Source organism: Thamnophis elegans, chromosome 17, assembly GCF_009769535.1.
Source record: "Thamnophis elegans isolate rThaEle1 chromosome 17, rThaEle1.pri, whole genome shotgun sequence".
Taxonomy (NCBI): domain Eukaryota; kingdom Metazoa; phylum Chordata; class Lepidosauria; order Squamata; family Colubridae; genus Thamnophis; species Thamnophis elegans.
The window spans coordinates 1,462,647-1,481,271 of record NC_045557.1 but is presented as its reverse complement, the minus strand read 5'-3'; the positions used below and the strand labels follow the sequence as shown (position 1 = coordinate 1,481,271).

The window sequence follows — 18,625 nt, the reverse complement described above, 5'->3', positions numbered from 1 at the left end:
CGGATGTCTGTCTGCAGGAAACACTGGTTATCTTGGCCGCGTTCAGAGGGCGCCAAGTGGCGCCCAGTTTCTGCCTGTCAACCAGGCGCCTTTTCCTCGCCCTCCTGCGAGTATCGGCTGCCCCCCTCTGGTAACGTCCCGTAGGAAACTCCCGGTCTTTTCCAGCCCCCAAGAGGAAGCTGTGGGGCAGCCCCTGGTGCCAGCTCCGCCTCAGATCCTCTCCACGTAGTTCCCTGGAAACAGCCCTTCCTTGCCACGGATGCGGCCTTCCCACCATCCCGACGGATCTGGAAAGGGGAGAAAAATCGTCCTTAGGACGGACTGCGCCCCCCCCACTTCTCCCTCGGCCCTGAATCCCCTCCCTCCCTCTGGCCTTCTGTGCCAAAGCAGCCGTACGGATGGCCTTGGGGTGCCCCAGGAAGCCTCACCTTCCTTGACTATTTCAATGACGTCGTTGGCGTTGAAGCTGAGCTCATCCGTGTCCTGGGCGTCGTAGGCGTAGAGAGCCCGGCACCGGGGAAGGCCCGGATGGGGTTTGGGTTTAGGTTTCGGCTTGGCACGGCCCCCTCCTGGCACGGGTTTGGCTTCTTTGCTAAGGTGGCGCCGAAGGCTGGAAAAAGACCGTTCTCAGCTGCCTGGCATTTTGTGGGCACGCAGACCAACGGGGAAATAAGCCTTCCAGGGCTTACCCTACCCACTCAGGTCATGTCCACCCCCCAAAAAATGGGCAATCCCCAGCCAGTTGAAGTCCACCCATCTCAGAGCTGGCAAGGTTGAGGGACGATGCCAGCTGGAGAAAAATAAAGAGGGGGGAAGTTCCTCACCCAGCCACCCCTTGGTCAGGGACATTCATGAAGCCCAAGTCAAGGGGTCCTGCGGGGAAGGCTCGGGCACGCGGGCTGGCTCCCTGGCGCGGCAGGCTGGGCTGCTCCATGCTGCCCTGGCGGGTGATGGAATGACGCTGCTGGAAGGAAGGCCTGGCACCCTGGCTGTGGCTGCCCCACGCCGGCCCTGCAGAAGAGAAAGTCCAGCGATTCCACCCAGCCCGGTTGGGTCAAGAGGAAGAAGCGTCAGACGGCCCTTCGGGAGGCTGGTCTGGGGGAAGTTTTTTTTGCAACCGGGGTCTTTCTGGGTGGGGCCCAGATCAGTTGAGGGTCCATTGTATCTCCCAAGAGACACGGATTGGGAAATGTCGGCTTCAGGGAGGCCAGGGAATCAGGATACCCTGCAAATGATGATTAGCAGAAACCTGGCCTATAGTCACCACTCTCCTCTTACCTGTGCTGGTCTGGGCATTCCAGCCCAGGGCAGGGCCTCCCGCCGAGTATCGGCTTTTCCTGGTGTCCTTCCGGTTTGGGCCTGAAAATTTTGCAAATAAATCCTGAAAGTTTTGCAAATAAATCCTGAAAATTTTGCAAATAAATCCTGAAAATTTTGCAAATAAATCCTGAAAATTTTGCAAATAAATCCTGAAAGTTTTGCAAAGATGTTCAGAAATATGTTCCACTCTCCCGGCCTTCTGTAAAGCCACCAAGACCTGGCCTGTTCCGGCAGGCCTGGGGCTGTTGATCAATGTCCAGCCCCACCTACGCTGAATGGATGATGTGCAATTTTAATTATGTACCTTTGTTTTTAAATTTTTAAATGTTTTTTATCTGTCTGTGAGCTGCCCAGAGTCCCTAAGGAGTGGGCGGCATACAAATTTTATTAAATTGGAAATTGGAAAAAAAATGTGCAAATAGACCCCCTGAAACTTTTGTAAACGATTCCTGAGAAATCTGCAAATGTGTTCGGAAAGAAATTGCAAATCGATCCTTCCTGAAACTCTTGCAAATCCTGAAACTTTTTTTTAAATATACTTTTTTTATTTTCCATTTTCATAACATATGTATACACATGTATACTATTCCGTAGCCAATATCCTATTTGTATTAAGTAGTAATTACATCAGTTCCTCTTGTCATCAACGCCCAGAAAGATAAAAAACCCATTATTAGCTCTTCTGCTCTCCATACACCTCTTTCTTCTACCTCTCTCCTACCTCCTTTCTTCCCTCCATCATCCTTTTCTACTCTACTTCCCCTTCCTTTCTCCTCCTCCTCTCTCTTCATTCCACTCCTCCTTATCCTCCTCATCTTCCCCCCTTACCCTCTCTCCTATCCTTCTCTTCCTATCTATCTTCTCTCCTCTGTTTCCCACTCTTCCTCTCATTGGTGTATTTCAGCTTCTGAGCAAACTCCATTCTATGTTGATGGTATTTATGCTTCCATATCCATAGAAAGTTTTTATTTTCCACTTTCATAACATATAAATCACATGTATATTATTACATAGCCGATATCCTATTGTATTAAGTAGTAATTACATCAGTTCCTCTTGTCATCAACGCCCAGAAAGATAAAAACCCATTATTGGCTCTTCTGCTCTCCATACACCTCTTTCTTCTGCCTCTCTCCTACCTCCTTTCTTCCCACCATCATCCTTTTCTAATCCCGAAACTTTTGCAAACAATTCCTGAAAATTCTGCAAATATGTTCGGAAAGAAATTGCAAATAGATCCTTCCTGAAACTTTTGCACATCCCGAAACTTTTGCAAACAGTTTCTGAAAATTCTGACCATGGGCCCTGCGTATTTCTTTGGAAGAAGCTGTTTGTGTGCACATTCCTTGCGCTCTCGCTGGGCTTCCCCCCACAAACGCAGGCTCAGCGTCTCAAACCCCCCCCCCACACACACACAATCCGATCTCGCACCCCCCCGACTTACGGACGTTGCGAGGTAGACCCGGCCCAATGCTGACCACCAGCACTTTGCCGTTGGTGCGGAGGAGCGCCAGATCCCCCTGGCAGATCTGGAACTGGATCTGTCGGGAGCCAGCCGCTGCCCAGGGCCCCCAGCCGTCCTTCTTCACCTTGAACTCAAGCCTGGGGGGGAGAGAAAATGAATTGGAAGGGGGGAGGAATGCAAGCAAGGGGCAGAAATCCTGGGGGGGGGGGGCTGCCCCATTAAGGTTGGGTTCAAATCCTCAGTGCTAATCAGCCTGCAACTCTCCTGCCTCATTGGAGATTTCTGACTGGGGAATCTCCTGATGGTGCCCCATCCCTAATTGTCAGGATATTAGCCAAAGGACAGGGCTGCCTTCCCGTCTCCATTGAGGAGAAATTCACAGTGACGATTAACCGGGGTTGGAAACGAGGCCCGGAAACCCTCCATGCGCAGGAGAAGTCTACCCCGGAGTTCCTAAGAGCAGGAAAGGGCAGTGGGGGGGGGGAGAGGGAGTGCTGCCTACTGGTTGCTGAATTTGATGGGCAGCTGTCTCTGAGTCCTTTCTCCGTATCGCTTGTAGAGTAGACTCAACAACTCGGTCTTGAAGACGGATTCCAACACGGTGTCGTACTGGGATTCGTGCAAGATGAGGAAATCGTCCTGCAGCGTGCTGGGTGGGGGGTGGGTGGGGAGCATAGTGAGGAGGGGGTCCTCTTGGCACGGCTCTCCCCTCCCCATAAGCACCGGGGAAGGGGGCATCGCAGGGCAGAAGGGGAGGAGACAGGCTCTCTCCAGGGTGCCAGGATCTGCCAATGCCTGGGAAATCCCCCTTTCAAGTGGCAGGGAGTCCCCCAGGCTCCCTTAGAGGACAAGTGCCAAGGAGAGAGGCCGATTTTCTCCCTGCTCACCTGAGGGAGACGGACTGGATCCTCTCCACCTCCAGCTGCCTCTTCAGGACCTCCCGAATGGCCCCTTTCTCCGCGCCCTGCTTCACCTTCTCCCGCCCGATCAGGTAGAGGAATTTGGGGGTGAGGATCAGGTCCCGTTTGACGGTCTGCAAAGGGGGACCCCAAAGACGGTTCAGCCCCAGGGAGGTCACAGCCCAGCTGTGCCCACCCGCCCAGCCCCCGAGAGGTCAAATTCTCATCTCGACGGCTTTTAGCCGAGGTGTAGAGCCTCCAGCCACAGGCATGGCCTATCTTACTCCCCGCCGCAAAGGGAAGCAGCCGGATCCAGCTGTGGCCACGCCTCACCTTGAAGCGACGGTCGTACTTAGTGACGGTGTCGGCGAAGTCCACCCGCTCCCTGCGGCCGAGGAAACGGCGGAGTTCGGGATGGTTATCCAGGCCGATGTAATCACCCATGAAGTTACGGTTCAGGCTGTTGCGACGGCGTTCCTTCTTGTTCAGGACGAGGTTGGAGGCTTTTTTTTTTGGTTGTGGGGGGAGGAAAAATTGGGGTCAGAACCGGCTGCAATGGGCACAAGGGGTGGGAAGCCCTCTTGGCATGCTCAGAGGCCACCTCGGCCCTCCTTCCTCTGCACGGAGGAAGGGATGGGCTTCTCCAAAGGGAGGGTAAAGTCTGCCCTCTGGTGGCTTGTGGTGGTCGCTGCAGGCGGGCAGGAAAATAGAATAGAATGACAGAGTGGGAAGGGACCTTGGAGGTCATCTATCCCACCCCCCTGCTCAGAATGCAGAATAACAGAGTGGGAAGGGACCTTGGAGGTCTTCTAGTCCAGCCCCCTGCTCAGAATGCAGAATAACAGAGTGGGAAGGTACCTTGGAGGTCATCTATCCCACCCCCCTGCTCAGAATACAGAATAACAGAGTGGGAAGGGACCTTGGAGGTCTTCTAGTCCAGCCCCCTGCTCAGAATACAGAATAACAGAGTGGGAAGGGACCTCGGAGGTCTTCTAGTCCAGCCCCCTGCTCAGAATACAGAATAACAGAGTTGGAAGGTACCTTGGAGGTCCTCTATCCCACCCCCATGCTCAGAATACAGAATAACAGAGTTGGAAGGTACCTTGGAGGTCCTCTATCCCACCCCCCTGCTCAGAATACAGAATAACAGAGTTGGAAGGGACCTTGGAGGTCCTCTATCCCACCCCCCTGCTCAGAATGCAGAATAACAGAGTTGGAAGGGACCTTGGAGGTCATCTATCCCACCCCCTGCTCAGAATACAGAATAACAGAGTGGGAAGGTACCTTGGAGGTCCTCTATCCCACCCCCCTGCTCAGAATGCAGAATAACACAGTGGGAAGGGACCTTGGAGGTCATCTAGTCCAGCCCCCTGCTCAGAATTCTGTGGGGTTCCTCCTCCCTCACCTTCGTCTCGCATCTGCATGTTCCTGCGGACGGCCACATGTTTGCGCCAGGCCTTCTGGATCACCCGGGCGAAGCCGTCGTAGCGCCGTTCCCGCATCTCCTCCAGAAGGAAAAGCTGCAGGGGGGAAGCCCGTGGAGGTGGGGTGGGGTGGGGCGTTGTTGAGTGCCGGGCAAGCGGGCACGAAGGGAGACCGTCCCCATTTCCCTCCCCCATGGGGGTTGCGGGCTTTTGGGCATCCATTCCCGGAGGGTCTCCCGGCGCTCACCGATTCGGGGGCTTTGATGAACACCTTGGTCCGTCCCAGCTGGAACTGGTCGGGGTCCATGTTGACCGACCTCATCAGGTGCACCACGCCCTGCCTCTCGTCCCCACGCCAGCAGGGCCACGTCTCCCGAGTCAGGATGGCGTACCTGGGCAGGATGGAGGGAAGGATGGAGCCTGGCAGATCCACCTCCAGCGGGTGGGCTGAAAAAGCAGGCGAGGTTTTTTGGGGGGGGGGTGATAAAAAAGGCTTCCGGGAGGCCAGAAAGCAGCTCTCACCTCTGGAGAAACTTCTGGAAGACTCGCCGATAAGCGTAGCCGGCCCGTCGCACCCGGATATTCTCCTGCAGCCCCAAATATTCCACCTGGTGCTTCACCCTGCAAAAGGGGGCAGAAATGGGGGGGGTCTCTTGGAGGCCCAGCTCTCTGTTCCTTCGCTGCTGTGACCCCCCCCCCCCGGTGCAAATTGTGGGTCCCGGATGGAGGGCCGGGAGGGGGAGGGGGTGGCGCTCTGCCTAAATTGGTGTTTCCTAAGCTTGTCAAGTTTTAAGTTGTGTGGACTACAACTCCCAGGGTTCCCCGCTGCCTTACCGGCTCTCCTCCCAATCTCGGGACTTCTTGGTTTCGTTCGGCTTGATGCACCGGATGTAATGAGGGCTACACTTCATCAGGGTGCTGACCAGGCTGTTGGCTTGTTTCTTTGGAGAGAAGGAAGGGGGGAGTGAATGAGAAGGAAGGGAAGAAAAAGAGAAGGAGGGAGTGAATGAGAAGGAAGGGAAGGAGGAAGGAAGGAAGGAAAAGAAGGAAGGAGGGAGTGAATGAGAAGGAAGGAGGGAGTGAATAAAAGGAAGGAGGGAGTGAATGAGAAGAAAGGGAAGAAAAAGAAAGAAGGGAGTGAATGAGAAGGAAGGGAAGGAAGCTGCTATTACCATCCCATGTGCAAACAGATTCCCCAACAGCTGAGAGGGGGGGTGGGGGGGGTGTCTGCCTTTCCCTTAGGCAGTTCTGAAGCCACCCAGGGTCCCCCCTTCCTTGCCCCCGCCCTTACCTTGATCTTGCTGCCTGCCGTGGTGGGCCGGCCCTTCTTCTCGGTGCTGAGGCTCTCGGGGAAGAGGTCCCGGATGAAGGGGCTGCAGGGGAAGCCGAGCTCGGATTAACCCTCCAAGGATCCCCCCCCCCACGACTGTTTTTCCCACGCTTTCTCTCCAACTCTTAAAAGTTCCTTTGCGAGCACGGGGGGCCGTTCGGACAGAGACTGGAGCAGAAGGCAGGTTTAGGAAACAGGGGTGGGTGGGAGGAAGAGAGGCATCGGAGGGTCTTCGGATCGGTCAACCCACCCCCACCCAAGACCCCCGGGTCCCCCCTCACATCTCACTGCTCTGCATCAGCTCCACCAGATCCGGGAAGAGGACGTCCCGGTTGCGTTCGCAGAAGCCTTCCACGTCGTAGGAGACCTGTGGGATCAGAAAGGGGCTTTGGATTCCAGCTGGCCCTTGGGGAGGGGGGGAGGGCCGGAGTTTGGGGTCCCCGGAGCCCCCCCACCTTGCCAGCGTAGTGGTGGATGATGAAGCCCTTGTTCCAGCTGTTGAAATGGGGGTGCGTGCCCAGTGCCGACTGGAGCTTCTGGAGCAAGGTGTGGTCGGCCCCCTCGCCTTTGGCGTGCATCGTGGCGCAGACGTCATCCAAGATGCTCATGAGCCCCGGGGGATTCTGGGAAGGAGGAGAAAAACCAGAGGAGGCGTAAAAAGCAGTAAAGAATTCTGCCTCTAGGAGAGAAGGAGAGAAGAAAGGAGGGAAGGAAGGAGGGAGGGAATGTAGGGGGGAAGGAAGGAGGAAAGGAAGGGGGAAAGGAAGGAGAGAAGGAGAGAAGAAAGGAGGGAAGGAAGGAGGGAATGTAGGATAGAAGGAAGGGGGAAGGAAGGAGGAAAGGAAGGGGGAAAGGAAGGAGAGAAGGAGAAAAGAAAGGAGGGAAGGAAGGAAGGAGGGAAGGAAGGAGAGAAGGAGGGAGGGAAGGGGGAAGGAGGGAGGGAAGGAAGGAGGGAAGGAAGGAGAGTAGGAGAGAAGAAAAGAGGGAAGGAAAGAGGGAGGGAGGGAAGAAGTAGTAGGACCGTTGTAAGACAAGATGGATCTATGGGATGTTAAAAAAGCAATCTTCAAGTATATTGTCAACTGTAGGGGAAAATTGTTATAAATACATATTATTAATAACAGTTATGAGATCATATAATTGTGAATGTATATATGAAATTGATAAAATAAAATAAAAAATAAAAAAAAAATTCTGCCTCTGCCCCGCCCCAATCCTGTCTCATTTGGTCCAAGCACAGCCTGCTTTTATTTATTATATTTATCAAATTTCTGCGCTCCCCGTCGCATGGCTTTTCCCCGCCTGCAAAAAAGCCACACTCGTGTTCCTCTGCAAATCCAGAACTGGCCTCTTTCCACTGCAGCCTTAAAGCAAGATCATATTTTTCCTTTACTCCAAAATAAATTTAAACAGATAAATGGAATCGTTCTTCTCCGGCGCCAGCTCAGTCCCTCCTCCAAGCCTAAATCCCAAGCGCCCTGTGGGGGAATCTAGCCGAGCCGAAAGGGATCCCTTTCCCAAGACCCGGAAGGGATGCTTCAAAAGAGCTCTTTAAATTAAACCAGGTCTACCTGACAAGGAGGGTTTTTTTTTTGCTTACCACTTTGTTCTCGATGAGGTCGCACACCACTTTGTTGTTGAAATAATCAATGGGGCTCCATCGGATTCCCTCCTGGACGTATTCCTCCTGCAGAGAGGAAAGGGAAAGGGAGGAAGAGTTAAAAGAGGGATAAATGGGCCCCAAAATTAAACATGAATCAAACACTCAGTTCAGCCTTGAACTTTCAGGCTCCGGGTTCTCCAATCTGACCCTCCTTCTTTCCCAATATTACAAAAAACACATTTTTACAGCCGCCCAACTCCCCCACCCTGGCCCTGTCCAAGCTTCATGGATTTTGGCCCAAAGGCGGGATTTTTAAAAATGCAAAACGTTCTCCCGTTTGCATAAAATATGTTGAATGTTTGAATGTTTATTTTATTTATATGCTGCCCTTTTCCCCCGAAGGGGACTCAGGGCGGCTCACAACTCAACTAAGGGAGGGGGATACAGACAAAAAAAATTAAAACAACGGGCAACAATACATAATTTAAAACACACAACAGTCATACCATTCGAGAAGGGGGTAGAAAATAAAATAAAAAAATAAAAGAGAGAGAGGGGCTCACTTGCTCAGCCTTCAGGGTCAACTCGATGAAAATCTGCTGGAGTTTTTCGTTCACAAAATTGATGCAGAATTGCTCGAAGCCGTTTTTCTGGCAGGAAAAGAGAAGCAGAAACTGAACCCCTGAATTGCCGCAAGGTTGCAAAACGTTTGGCATCGCATTTATTGGGCGATTCCTTCCAGATTTTGCCAGGGGAATTCGGGATCTGCTTCCCGGGGGCCGTTCACTCACTCCGGCCACCTACGAAATTCTGCACTGGATCATTTCCGAGGCTCAAAGCTGCCCTTCCAGATTCTCAGCCATGAAGCGTTTGACACCCCGCACCAAGAGGGGTGAAATAATGACCTCCTAAAGCTACTGTGAGGAGACTCCCTTCCAAAGGGCCTTTGTTCCCCTTGCTAAAACGCAGAAGGAATGGAATGCCTCTCCCGCCTCGCTCCCTGGGAAGAGGCCTCCCGTTTTTCCCACGCATCAGGGGTATCTTTTCTCTCGAAAACCACCTTCGGCCCAGCCGGCCTGCTTTGCAACTGGTGGCAGCCGCGGGATCCATGCGGTTAATCCAACCCTCATCTCCAACGGGCAGTTTGTGCCAAGGAAGAGGCTGGCATGGGAAGAGGCCTCTTCTTCTTCACCTGGCGGGGAGCCAGGAATGGAGGATTTTTGGGGCTGCAGGCTTACCTGGAAGATTTCGAAGCCGTAAATGTCAAGGACGCCGATGTTGTATTCCTGGTGCTGCTTCTCCATGGCTTTGTTGACAGCCTGGGAAAAGGAGGGGAAGAGAAAGCGGGCGGAGAGGAAGAGAGCAGGGAAAGACAGGAGAGAGGAAACGAAGAAAGGATGAGGAGTTGCCAAAAGCAGTTTGGATTCATTTTTATTTAAACGTCCCATTTCCCTCTTCTTATGGCCTTTGAGCTTTTCCTGGCTGGCTCTTGAGATCTGCCCCCCACCCCAACACCCTCCCCGTCTCAACCCTCCATCTGGCTTCGGAAGCCCCACTCGGGCTGCGTGGAGAGGTCTGGGCGGCCACTCACGTCCACCAGGAAGTCGAAGAGGCGGGCGTAGAGGGCCTTGCAAAGAGCATCGCGGGTGAAGTTGGCCTGTTCCACGTTGAGGGTGACGTCAATGACCTCCTGCCGGCCACCCCACTTGCCGTCCATCTTGCGGCTGGTCAGTTTCTCCTGCAGGCGCTGCTGGTCGATGGCCAGGAGGTAGGCGGGGAAGGCCAGGACTGCGGAGAGGGACCGACGGGGGGGCAGCAGCTCAACCGGCGGCTTCTTCCCTCCGGAGTCTCCCTGATTCCCACCCCAGTCCAGAGAACAAGCCTCGCGGGTCACGCGGCTGTCGCTCAGTGGCCGTGGGCCCCCCCGCCCTGCCAACAGCACCAGAGGGAGAGCCCCCCCCCAAAAAAACCCCTCTTCAGCTCTCGGCTGAAGTCCAGACTCACAATCCCTGCTTTCCACCACGGCGTAGTTGCCTGACTCCTGGAAAGTGATGTTGCCAAGGTGCAGGATGCCAGCTACTATCTGGAGTACCAGGGCCTGCTCTTCCTCCGAGAGGCCAACCACCCCCATGGCTGCCTGGGGGAGGAGAAAGAAGAAGAGGAGGAAGAGGAGGAGGAAGAAGAGAAGGAGGAAGAGGAGGAAGAAGGAAGAAGGAAAAGAAGAGAAGGAAGAAGAGGAGAAGAAAGAGGAGGAGGAAGAAGAGAAGGAGGAGGAGGAAGAAGAGGAAGAGGAGCAGGAAGGTATCAGCTGTGGGTAAAGAGGGCTCTCTGTGGCACAGCAAGAGCGAAGCTACCCCAGAAGCCCTGGGATCAGCCACCCTTCTACACCTGGCAGCTTATTTCAACAAACTTTGTTTTGAAAAGTGGACGTGCCAACTCCACCCACTCCCCAAAAGTACAATTGGGGTCTTTCCTGCTGCTTAAATGCCCAGTGCAGCCTGGGAGCTCCCCCACCCCCCACTTGGTAGTTTTTCTGGGGAGGAAACGTCCGACTCGGTGATGCCCCAACCGTCTCGGTTTCCCTGGGGAGCGAGCCGGCTCCATTACCCAACCGAGGGTCCCTTCCCCCTGCCCCAGAGCCCCCGGGCCACTCCAGAGGAAGGAGAGGCTCAGAGTTAAATATTATAGGAGAAATATTCACGGCTGACCCAGGACGATGCTTGTTTTTAAATCTTCGGCCTTCCAACCTCAAGGAGGGGAAGCCGAGCAGCCTGGCAGGACTACGATTCCACCGAGGAATTCGTTACAGGCAGGTGGCTAGGGATCATGGGGGATGTAGTCCAGGACGGCAGACCCAGAGGGTGGAGGCATGCTCCCCCCCCCCATCCACCCTCTCATCCTGGGTGTATTTCCCCCAAAAGTTGGGTGTGAAAGAGGAAACAGCCCTTTCAATGCCCTACCAGAGTTTCCTGGAAATCCTGCCGGTCATTCATGTCGTCCACCTTATAGGCCGCCGACTGGTTGAGGTAGTAGTAGTAATCCGGGCTGGTGATCCCCAGATTCTCCCGTTGCTCCTGGCTGGCTCCCTCCAGCAGCTGCGTTCACACAACGGGGTGCCAAAGAGGCGGTTTCAAAATGCCACGTCGGGAATTGCACAGGGAAATTTCTGCTTTCTTGCTTTGCAGCAGAGTGCCCAGGACTGAAGCCGGGGATGATGGGGTTGGGAGTTAGACCCATGCAGAGGATCGAGGTCGGGGGTCGGGGGTCTGGGCTGGGCGTAGGGACCTCCCTCGGGCGCTCACCCACCTGGTAGTAGATGTGGAAGTTTCTCTCTCCGGAATTCTGGCTGACCACGCGGGATTTTTCCAGCAGGAAGTTATAGATTTTGCCCCCATCCGGCTCCCCACCGCGGCTGAACTGGATCTCAAAATATTTGCCCTGGGGGGGGGGAAACGGAGTGTGTGTGTCTTAAATCCCCCCCCCAGTTCCTCTCTGTTCCTTTTCTGCCCCACATCCACAATTTTCACCCACCCGCCTCAGTTTCGTGCATAGTGATGGGCTTACATCAATAAAGCATTTATTTGTAAATGTCACCAGATTACACTAGGGGGCAGCACTCATCCAAAGCTCCTCGGGATGAGACACCACCAGGAGATCCCGGAGAAGCATTTCAGATTGGACGGGCAGAAAAAAAAAAGAAGATAAAACTTAAAAACAACTTTCACGCTGCCCCTAAGAAAAGCCCTGGGACACAAAGACCGAGTCACCAGGCTCAAGTCGTCCACACATTGGATAGATTTAGGATCTGCCAGGCCGCCCCCCAGCGCCCCCCCCAGCACTCACAAATCGGCTGGAATTGTTGTTCCGCACAGTCTTTGCGTTCCCAAAGGCCTCCAGGAGGGGGTTAGATTTGAGGATAATATCTTTCACATGCTGAAAACGAGAGAGATATTATTTCACTGGACTTATTTATATCCCGCCTTTATTATTATTATTTTTGGAAATAACTGCAGGCACAAAAAACAGGCCTCAAACTCTCCCCTCCTCCTATTTCCCCCACAGAAACAGCCCTGCGAGGTGGACCAGCCCACCGTCACCCGGGTGGCTTTCACACCCAAGGTGGCACTAGAACTCCCAGCCTCCTGGTTTCAAGTTCTGAGCCGCCACCACCACACCCAAACGGACACCTCCCCATAGGACTTTCTGCCCACTGCCAGCCCAATGAGGCCTCAACTGGGAGGGGGGGCAACAGGGGGGGCATTATTTCACGCCAGGACAAGCCGCTCACCTGGACGCTCGGCCCTCCGCCGGACACTTTGGAGACGTAACCCATAATGTATTTGGCCGCCACCGTCTTGCCAGCTCCGCTCTCCCCACTGGAAGGGGAAATGGGGGGGGGAGGAAATCAGGCCTGGAATGAACTTTCCACAGACATCGTCCCCCAACTGCACCCCCTCCCACAGTGAAGCCCCCAGCCTCACCTGATGATGACGCACTGGTTCTCCCCATCAATCAACATGTTGCGGTACATCTGATCCGCCAGGGCGTAGATGTGCGGAGGGTTTTCGTACTGGGCCTGTGTGAGACAGGCACAAAACACGTACGGGGCAGCCCTGAGCATCTCAGCACATCCCAGGGGCCGCCAGAGGTCATCTAGTCCAGCTTGGACCCCGACTGGAAACTTTGCTGTTTGGCGGCCCATAATCCCGGGGGAATGTTCTGGGATTAGCAAAGACACCCCCACCCCACCCCACATGGGTGCAAAGTGGGGCTTTTCCCCCCCTCCCCCCCACGCACGCACTCACCGCCCCCTGGTACATGTCAATCTCTCGGTCAGTGAAGTAAGGCAGCTGCTTGAAGGGGTTGACGGAAATCAGGACGGGCCCAATGTAGGTCTAGTCGTCTCCAAGTTAAGGGGTGGCACGGAAAGGGGGACCCCCCCGGTTGGGGAAAAGGGAGGCCTGAACCCACAGCTCCCTCCCCCCACTGAGGCTTCCCGCCAGAGGTAGACTGCTCTTATACAGGTAGGCTTCACCACCACCCTGCTCCCGACGGGCGCCTCTCCTCCTGGAGTCCAGAAAGGGATACAAAAATGTAGTCGTCCATGAACCTCTTCCGCAGGTTCTCCACAATGGCGTCTTCGTGGATCTTCGAGAGGAGGACCATGTCGTCCACTCCGCTCTGCTTGACATTCTGCATCTGCCAGTGGGATCGCTCTTTGCTGCCCTGGGAGGAGGAGGAGGAGGAAGGATTTGGGGTGGGCTTTCCCCCCGTCCCTCCCTCTTCGGAATGGGACCGGGTGCCCCTTTGGGAGCCCAGGAAAGAAACGATGCCCCCATTCCAAAAACAAATCCTTTGAAAAAGCGAAAATCCGTGGCACTCAAGCAGCCACGAGCCCCGAAGTCCCATGCTGCACAGCCCAGCAAGTCGCGTTTTCAGAACTGGTGGGAGGGGGCTTAGGGGGCACAGACTCCATGCCCACGGCTGATTCTTTTTTGGGGTGGTGGTGGCACTAAGTGGGGCTTCCGGTAACCACCCGCCATCAAAAGCCTTTTTACGCTTCCAAGCAACGCTACACAAATCTTAGCCACATCTGAGAATAAATTACAGCCGCAGCCACCAAAAAAAGAAAGACACCCCCCCCGCCCCCCCCAGCAACGAGGACTTTTAAAAAGCTCAGAAAATAACCTTTTTTTTTTTTTTGCCAACTGAGAAGGAAAGAAAAACCTTCCAGGAAATTGTTGGGTTTGAGCTGGGAAACTGGCTAAAAATACCAGCCCTTCATTAGCGCTGCCAGCCCGGATCGAAGAGAGTTTGGTTGAGGCGGCTGGACAGGCGAATGAGGGGGGGGGCAGTGGGGGGGGTGGGGGCAGCACAGCCAAACTTTGCAAAGTTTGCCCTCTCCGCTGTTTCGTGGAGGGGTTTGTGTCTGGGGGTGGTGGGGGATTTCAGGGTGTGTTTGCCCCATTACGCCCCACATCCAGAGTCTGCCCTTCTCTCCTGCACCGTAAAACCTGGGTGGCCTTTTTTGGGGGGGGGCAGATTCCCCCCCACACACAATCACCGCGCGTCTTGGTCTTGCAAACTTTCCCAAAAGCTGGTTGCTAAGCTTTTTTCCCTAGCTAAGCCAGGAAGACAATGCCCGCTAGGAGTTGCCAAGCGACCAGAAGCTGGACGGACGGAGGGGCGCTTCCACCGGCCAATTGACTCTTCGCTGCCCGGAGTGGAGAGCAGCCTCTGGCAGAGAGAGGAGGAGAGGGGGGCACCATCTGCGCCCCACGGTAAGCTCAGGAGGCGAGTTCAAGTTCCCCCTTTCTGGAATTGTGTGCAGCCTCTGGAAAGCCCCCCCCCAGGAGCCCCCAAATCCAGGAGAAAAGCTTGAATCGAATAATAAAATTCATTAGGATGAAATCGCTTCCTTTCGACTCCCTCAAACAGCCCCCACCCACCCTGGGCAAAACTCTTTTTTCCCCCCATTTTTATTTTCCCATCACCTCTCTTCCATCATTCTTCTTACACTGCGTCATCTGGGTACAATCTTTGTGCCGTCACATTTAAATCTATTTTTAATCTTACCTTTAACTTTGCATCTCAATGGCCTTTTAATTCAACTCCGGCATAGAAATATAATAATAAACTCAACTCAAACTCAAACTCCTCCCCTCCAATTCTACTTTCTTTTCCAAACGATTCGATTCCCTGCTTCTTTTTGTCTATATTTCTGTTTTCTGTCCAGTGATAGAAACATCCCCCCTATCTGGGCTCTCTCTCTCCGGGGGTCCCGTTCCACCCAGGGCATCTCGGACGGAATCGGCCTGGGTCCAATTCGCACAACCGACTCAACTGGGGTACTTCCTGTCCGGCGTGCTTGGTGCTGAGGAGGCGCAGTGGTTAAATGCAGCACTGCAGGCTACTTCAGCTGACTGCAGTTCAGCAGTTCGGCTGTTCAAATCCCACTAGGCTCAAGGTTGACTCAGCCTTCCATCCTTCCGAGGTGGGTGAAATGAGGACCCGGATTGTTGTTGGGGGCGACATGCTGACTCTGTAAACCGCTTAGAGAGAGGGCTGAAAGCCCTATGAAGCGGTATATAAGTCTAACTATTGCTATTGCTATTGCCACCGCACGAAACCGGGATGGAGACGCCCAGCCGAGCGCAGGAGTTTGAGAGGGTTAACCCAGGCTGTGTGAAGGCACCTGGAGACTGGCAGTGCCTGGGGTTCCCAGGTAGAGAGATAAGGAGCCTTTGTGAGGCTTCCGCCTTTTTCCTTAAAAATCCGGAGTTTCTTGGCCCCCAGGCTGGCCATGAGCTACCTGGGCCTCTGCGTCACCTGGGCGGAGAAACCCTCCCCATCGGTTGGGAAACTGGCTTTTCCTTCCTTCGTTTGAGCCCCTGAGATCCCCTCCGCTTTGGGGAAGGGTTGGGACTGGGACATAGGAGACCCCAGGCACCTCCTCTCAGCCCCCCCCCCACCCCAAAAAAACCCTGCCAAAGCAGCAGCACCAGGGAGTTTGCCAGCCCGGCTGGCTTTCCAACCCAGGTTGCCTGCAGGAGAGCCGAGAGAGAGAGAGTTGGCACCTCCTCATCCTCCTCCCCCAAATTCCAGTCCAGGGAAAGGAATGCGATGCGTATTTGCAGGGCCAACAAGACTCCACCCTGCGCCAGTTTCACAGATGACTTCAATGCCCCACGCGGGAAGGAAGGAAGGAAGGAAGGAGATGATGAAAAGAAGGAAGGAAGGAAGGAGATGATGAAAAGAAGAAGGAAGGAAGGAAGGAAAGAAGGAAGGAAGAAAGGAAGAAAGGAAGGAAGGAAGGAAGGAGATGATGAAAAGAAGAAGGAAGGAAGGAAGGAAAGAAAGAAGGAAGGAAGGAGATGATGAAAAGAAGAAGGAAGGAAGGAAGGAAGGAAGGAAGGAGATGATGAAAAGAAGGAAGGAAGGAAGGAGATGATGAAAAGAAGAAGGAAGGAAGGAAGGAAAGAAGGAAGGAAGAAAGGAAGAAAGGAAGGAAGGAAGGAAGGAGATGATGAAAAGAAGAAGGAAGGAAGGAAGGAAAGAAAGAAGGAAGGAAGGAGATGATGAAAAGAAGAAGGAAGGAAGGAAGGAAGGAAGGAGATGATGAAAAGAAGGAAGGAAGGAGATGATGAAAAGAAGAAGGAAGGAAGGAAGGAAAGAAGGAAGGAAGAAAGGAAGAAAGGAAGGAAGGAAGGAAGGAGATGATGAAAAGAAGAAGGAAGGAAGGAAAGAAGGAAGGAAGGAAGGAGATGATGAAAAGAAGGAAGGAAGGAAGGAGATGATGAAAAGAAGAAGGAAGGAAGGAAGGAAGGAAGGAAGGAGATGATGAAAAGAAGGAAGGAAGGAAGGAGATGATGAAAAGAAGGAAGGAAGGAAGGAGATGATGAAAAGAAGAAAGAAGGAAGGAAGGAAGGAAGGAAGGAGATGATGAAAAGAAGGAAGGAAGGAAGGAGATGATGAAAAGAAGGAAGGAAGGAAGGAGATGATGAAAAGAAGAAGGAAGGAAGGAAGGAAGGAAGGAGATGATGAAAAGAAGGAAGGAAGGAAGGAAGGAAGGGGGGGGAGGAGGAAGAGGACCACCGATGATACTGCCTGCCTCTCTTCACCACCTGTGACCCCCCCCTCCTGTCAGCCTCACCCTTCTGACTCAGCGGCTCCTTGCCAGTGTCCCAAAAAGGCCCTGGGGAAGCCGGGAATGGATCCGTGAGTCAGCCGGGGTGGGGAAGGGGGTGGGGAAAGGAGGCTGGCATTCCAGGCCGTCTCCCTCTCATGCCTGGTCCTGTGTAATTTGGCCCCACCTGGCTGGACTGGGTGTGTGTGTCTATGCGCAGGCGCCCAGCGGTGCCAGCCTCCCTCCTGGCCAGCAGTTAAACATTAGCCGGGCAGCCGACAGGGAGAGGCCTCCGCTTCCCACAACAGAACCACCAGGCCCCCTTTCCCCTTGGACTACAGCTCCCATCACCCCCCAGGGGGAAAATTCAAACCCTCCGTTTAAACAAAAAAAAACAAGAGTGACAAGACAGGTGAGAAGATCTCAGGACCCCCCTTGATTTTGGAGGCCCCAAAGGATTGCAGGCCACGCGGAAAGCCCCCCCCCCCCCGCTGCACGGGGACAGGAAAGCACTCTGCACATGCTTGTGGTCCCTGCTATTTATTTGCCCCCATTCCAGAACTGACAGCAAGCAAGGGCTTCGCTCCTGGGGGGGAGGGGTTGGGGGGGGGGCAAGAGAGGGGAGATTCTTATCCTAGAGAGGGGAGGACCCCTCCCCTCCCCCTCCCCCCCAGGCCATTCCCTTCCCTGCAACCTTTGCTCCCTTTCTCCTGAATGATAAAACCAGAATATTCAAGCTTCTCCTGAAGGGCAAGAGATTCAGGCCTGGAGGGAAGGGAAGCTCTGGGAGCCAAGATGGAAAAGGAGCACCCTGACCCATGAGTTTGGGACTGCCGATCCCATCAGCCTCGGCCAGCATAATCGGTGCCCAAGGATCCCGGGAAAGGTGCCCCAAATATTTGACGTTTGGGAGAGCCGGTGGGTCTGTTCTCCAAGTGGTGGAGATAAAACCTTTCCTTCGCTGCAGCCTGTGTGTGTTTGTGGGTCTCTGTGTGCATTTGTGGGTTTGTGGGATCTCAGCCTGGGTGCTCCCCTGAAAACCGCAGCCCCACTGGGGGTTCCCCTCTGCTTGTGTTGCCGGAGTGAGCAGAAACTCAAGGGAGGCTCTTTGCAAAGCCCCCCCCTCCCCCGTCCTCTGTCTGGCGACCCCCGTCCCCCACCCCGCACGGCCCCACCTCCGCCCCCTGAACGGAAAGGCCTCCGGGGCTCTTTCGTCTCCCACGCAAACCCCGCAGAAACCGGGAAGAACGCCTGATCGAAAGCGCTTCCCGGCTGAGCGAGTCCCCCTTTGGACGGGGCTCTAGTCCTGGGCAGGGGGTGGGCTGGATGGCCTCGAGGGTCCCTTGGAGCCCACAGACAGCCGCGGGGGGGGGGAACCTTCGGCTCATCCTTGGATAAGAATTTAAGCAGAATAAAGAGACTTTTCTCTTCGCCAAACCGGCCAAGCAGGAAGCGAAGCGAGGCACCGGGAGGGCGATGCGGGGGCCCCTCCGCCAAAGACCCCCCCCAGCCAGACGCGGGAAGCCCGGATCGGCCGCGGGTCTCTCCTTCCCCTGGGGGGGGGGGGGGTTGGAGGGGGCGATCCGCCCAAGGGGGAGGAGGAGGGTCCCCGAAGCCCCCCGGCGGGCAGACTCACCATGGTGCCGGCTGGCTGCGCTCCTCGCCCGCCGCAGCTCCGGTTCCTCGCCGCGGCTCGGCAGGTGGAGGCCGGTGTGTATGTGGGGGGGATTTCAAGGGTCCAGCATCGCCCCCGCCGGGACCCTCTGCTCGGACGCCCCTGCCCGGCTGGGAGGGAGGGAGGAGGGAGGAGGCGAGCGGCTCCCCGGAGCAGCAGACCAAGCGCGCCGTCGGCGGGCTCTCCTGCCTTCCTTCCCCGCCGCGGCCGGACAGGCTCCGACAGGTAGGCGCTCCGGCTGGAGAGTTTCGGGCTGGGGCGGGCGCGGGCGGAGGGGGCTGGC

At 54.9% G+C, this 18,625-nt stretch overlaps 1 protein-coding gene across 1 annotated transcript; it reads right to left on the bottom strand.

Annotated features, from left to right (window-relative positions):
- Nucleotides 1–15: 15 nt before the first annotated feature.
- LOC116519949 (unconventional myosin-Ie-like) lies at nucleotides 16–18,604 on the bottom strand. The gene is made up of 28 exons (XM_032234066.1): nucleotides 18,304–18,604; nucleotides 13,130–13,267; nucleotides 12,847–12,936; nucleotides 12,523–12,617; nucleotides 12,330–12,417; nucleotides 11,885–11,974; nucleotides 11,348–11,479; nucleotides 11,002–11,136; nucleotides 10,046–10,178; nucleotides 9,633–9,829; nucleotides 9,280–9,360; nucleotides 8,605–8,691; nucleotides 8,039–8,125; nucleotides 6,894–7,061; nucleotides 6,720–6,805; nucleotides 6,400–6,481; nucleotides 5,943–6,049; nucleotides 5,631–5,729; nucleotides 5,356–5,500; nucleotides 5,090–5,204; nucleotides 4,018–4,187; nucleotides 3,673–3,818; nucleotides 3,288–3,434; nucleotides 2,765–2,922; nucleotides 1,279–1,359; nucleotides 825–1,011; nucleotides 429–610; nucleotides 16–287 (listed from the first exon to the last, which is right to left on the bottom strand). The coding sequence occupies exons 1-28, from the start codon at nucleotides 18,304–18,306 to the stop codon at nucleotides 211–213; spliced, it is 3,306 nt and encodes a 1,101-aa protein (XP_032089957.1). The 5' UTR covers nucleotides 18,307–18,604; the 3' UTR covers nucleotides 16–210.
- Between the last annotated feature and the right edge of the window lie 21 nt (nucleotides 18,605–18,625).

What these genes read in the sequence shown, in the direction of transcription:
- LOC116519949 (XM_032234066.1), bottom strand. An exon ending in GCGGAGGGCCGAGCGTCCAG is followed by an intron (nt 11,975 to 12,329) that starts GTGAGCGGCTTG and finishes TCTCGTTTTCAG; the next exon opens with CATGTGAAAGATATTATCCT. An exon ending in CATTGAAATAGTCAAGGAAG is followed by an intron (nt 288 to 428) that starts GTGAGGCTTCCT and finishes TCCCCTTTCCAG; the next exon opens with ATCCGTCGGGATGGTGGGAA.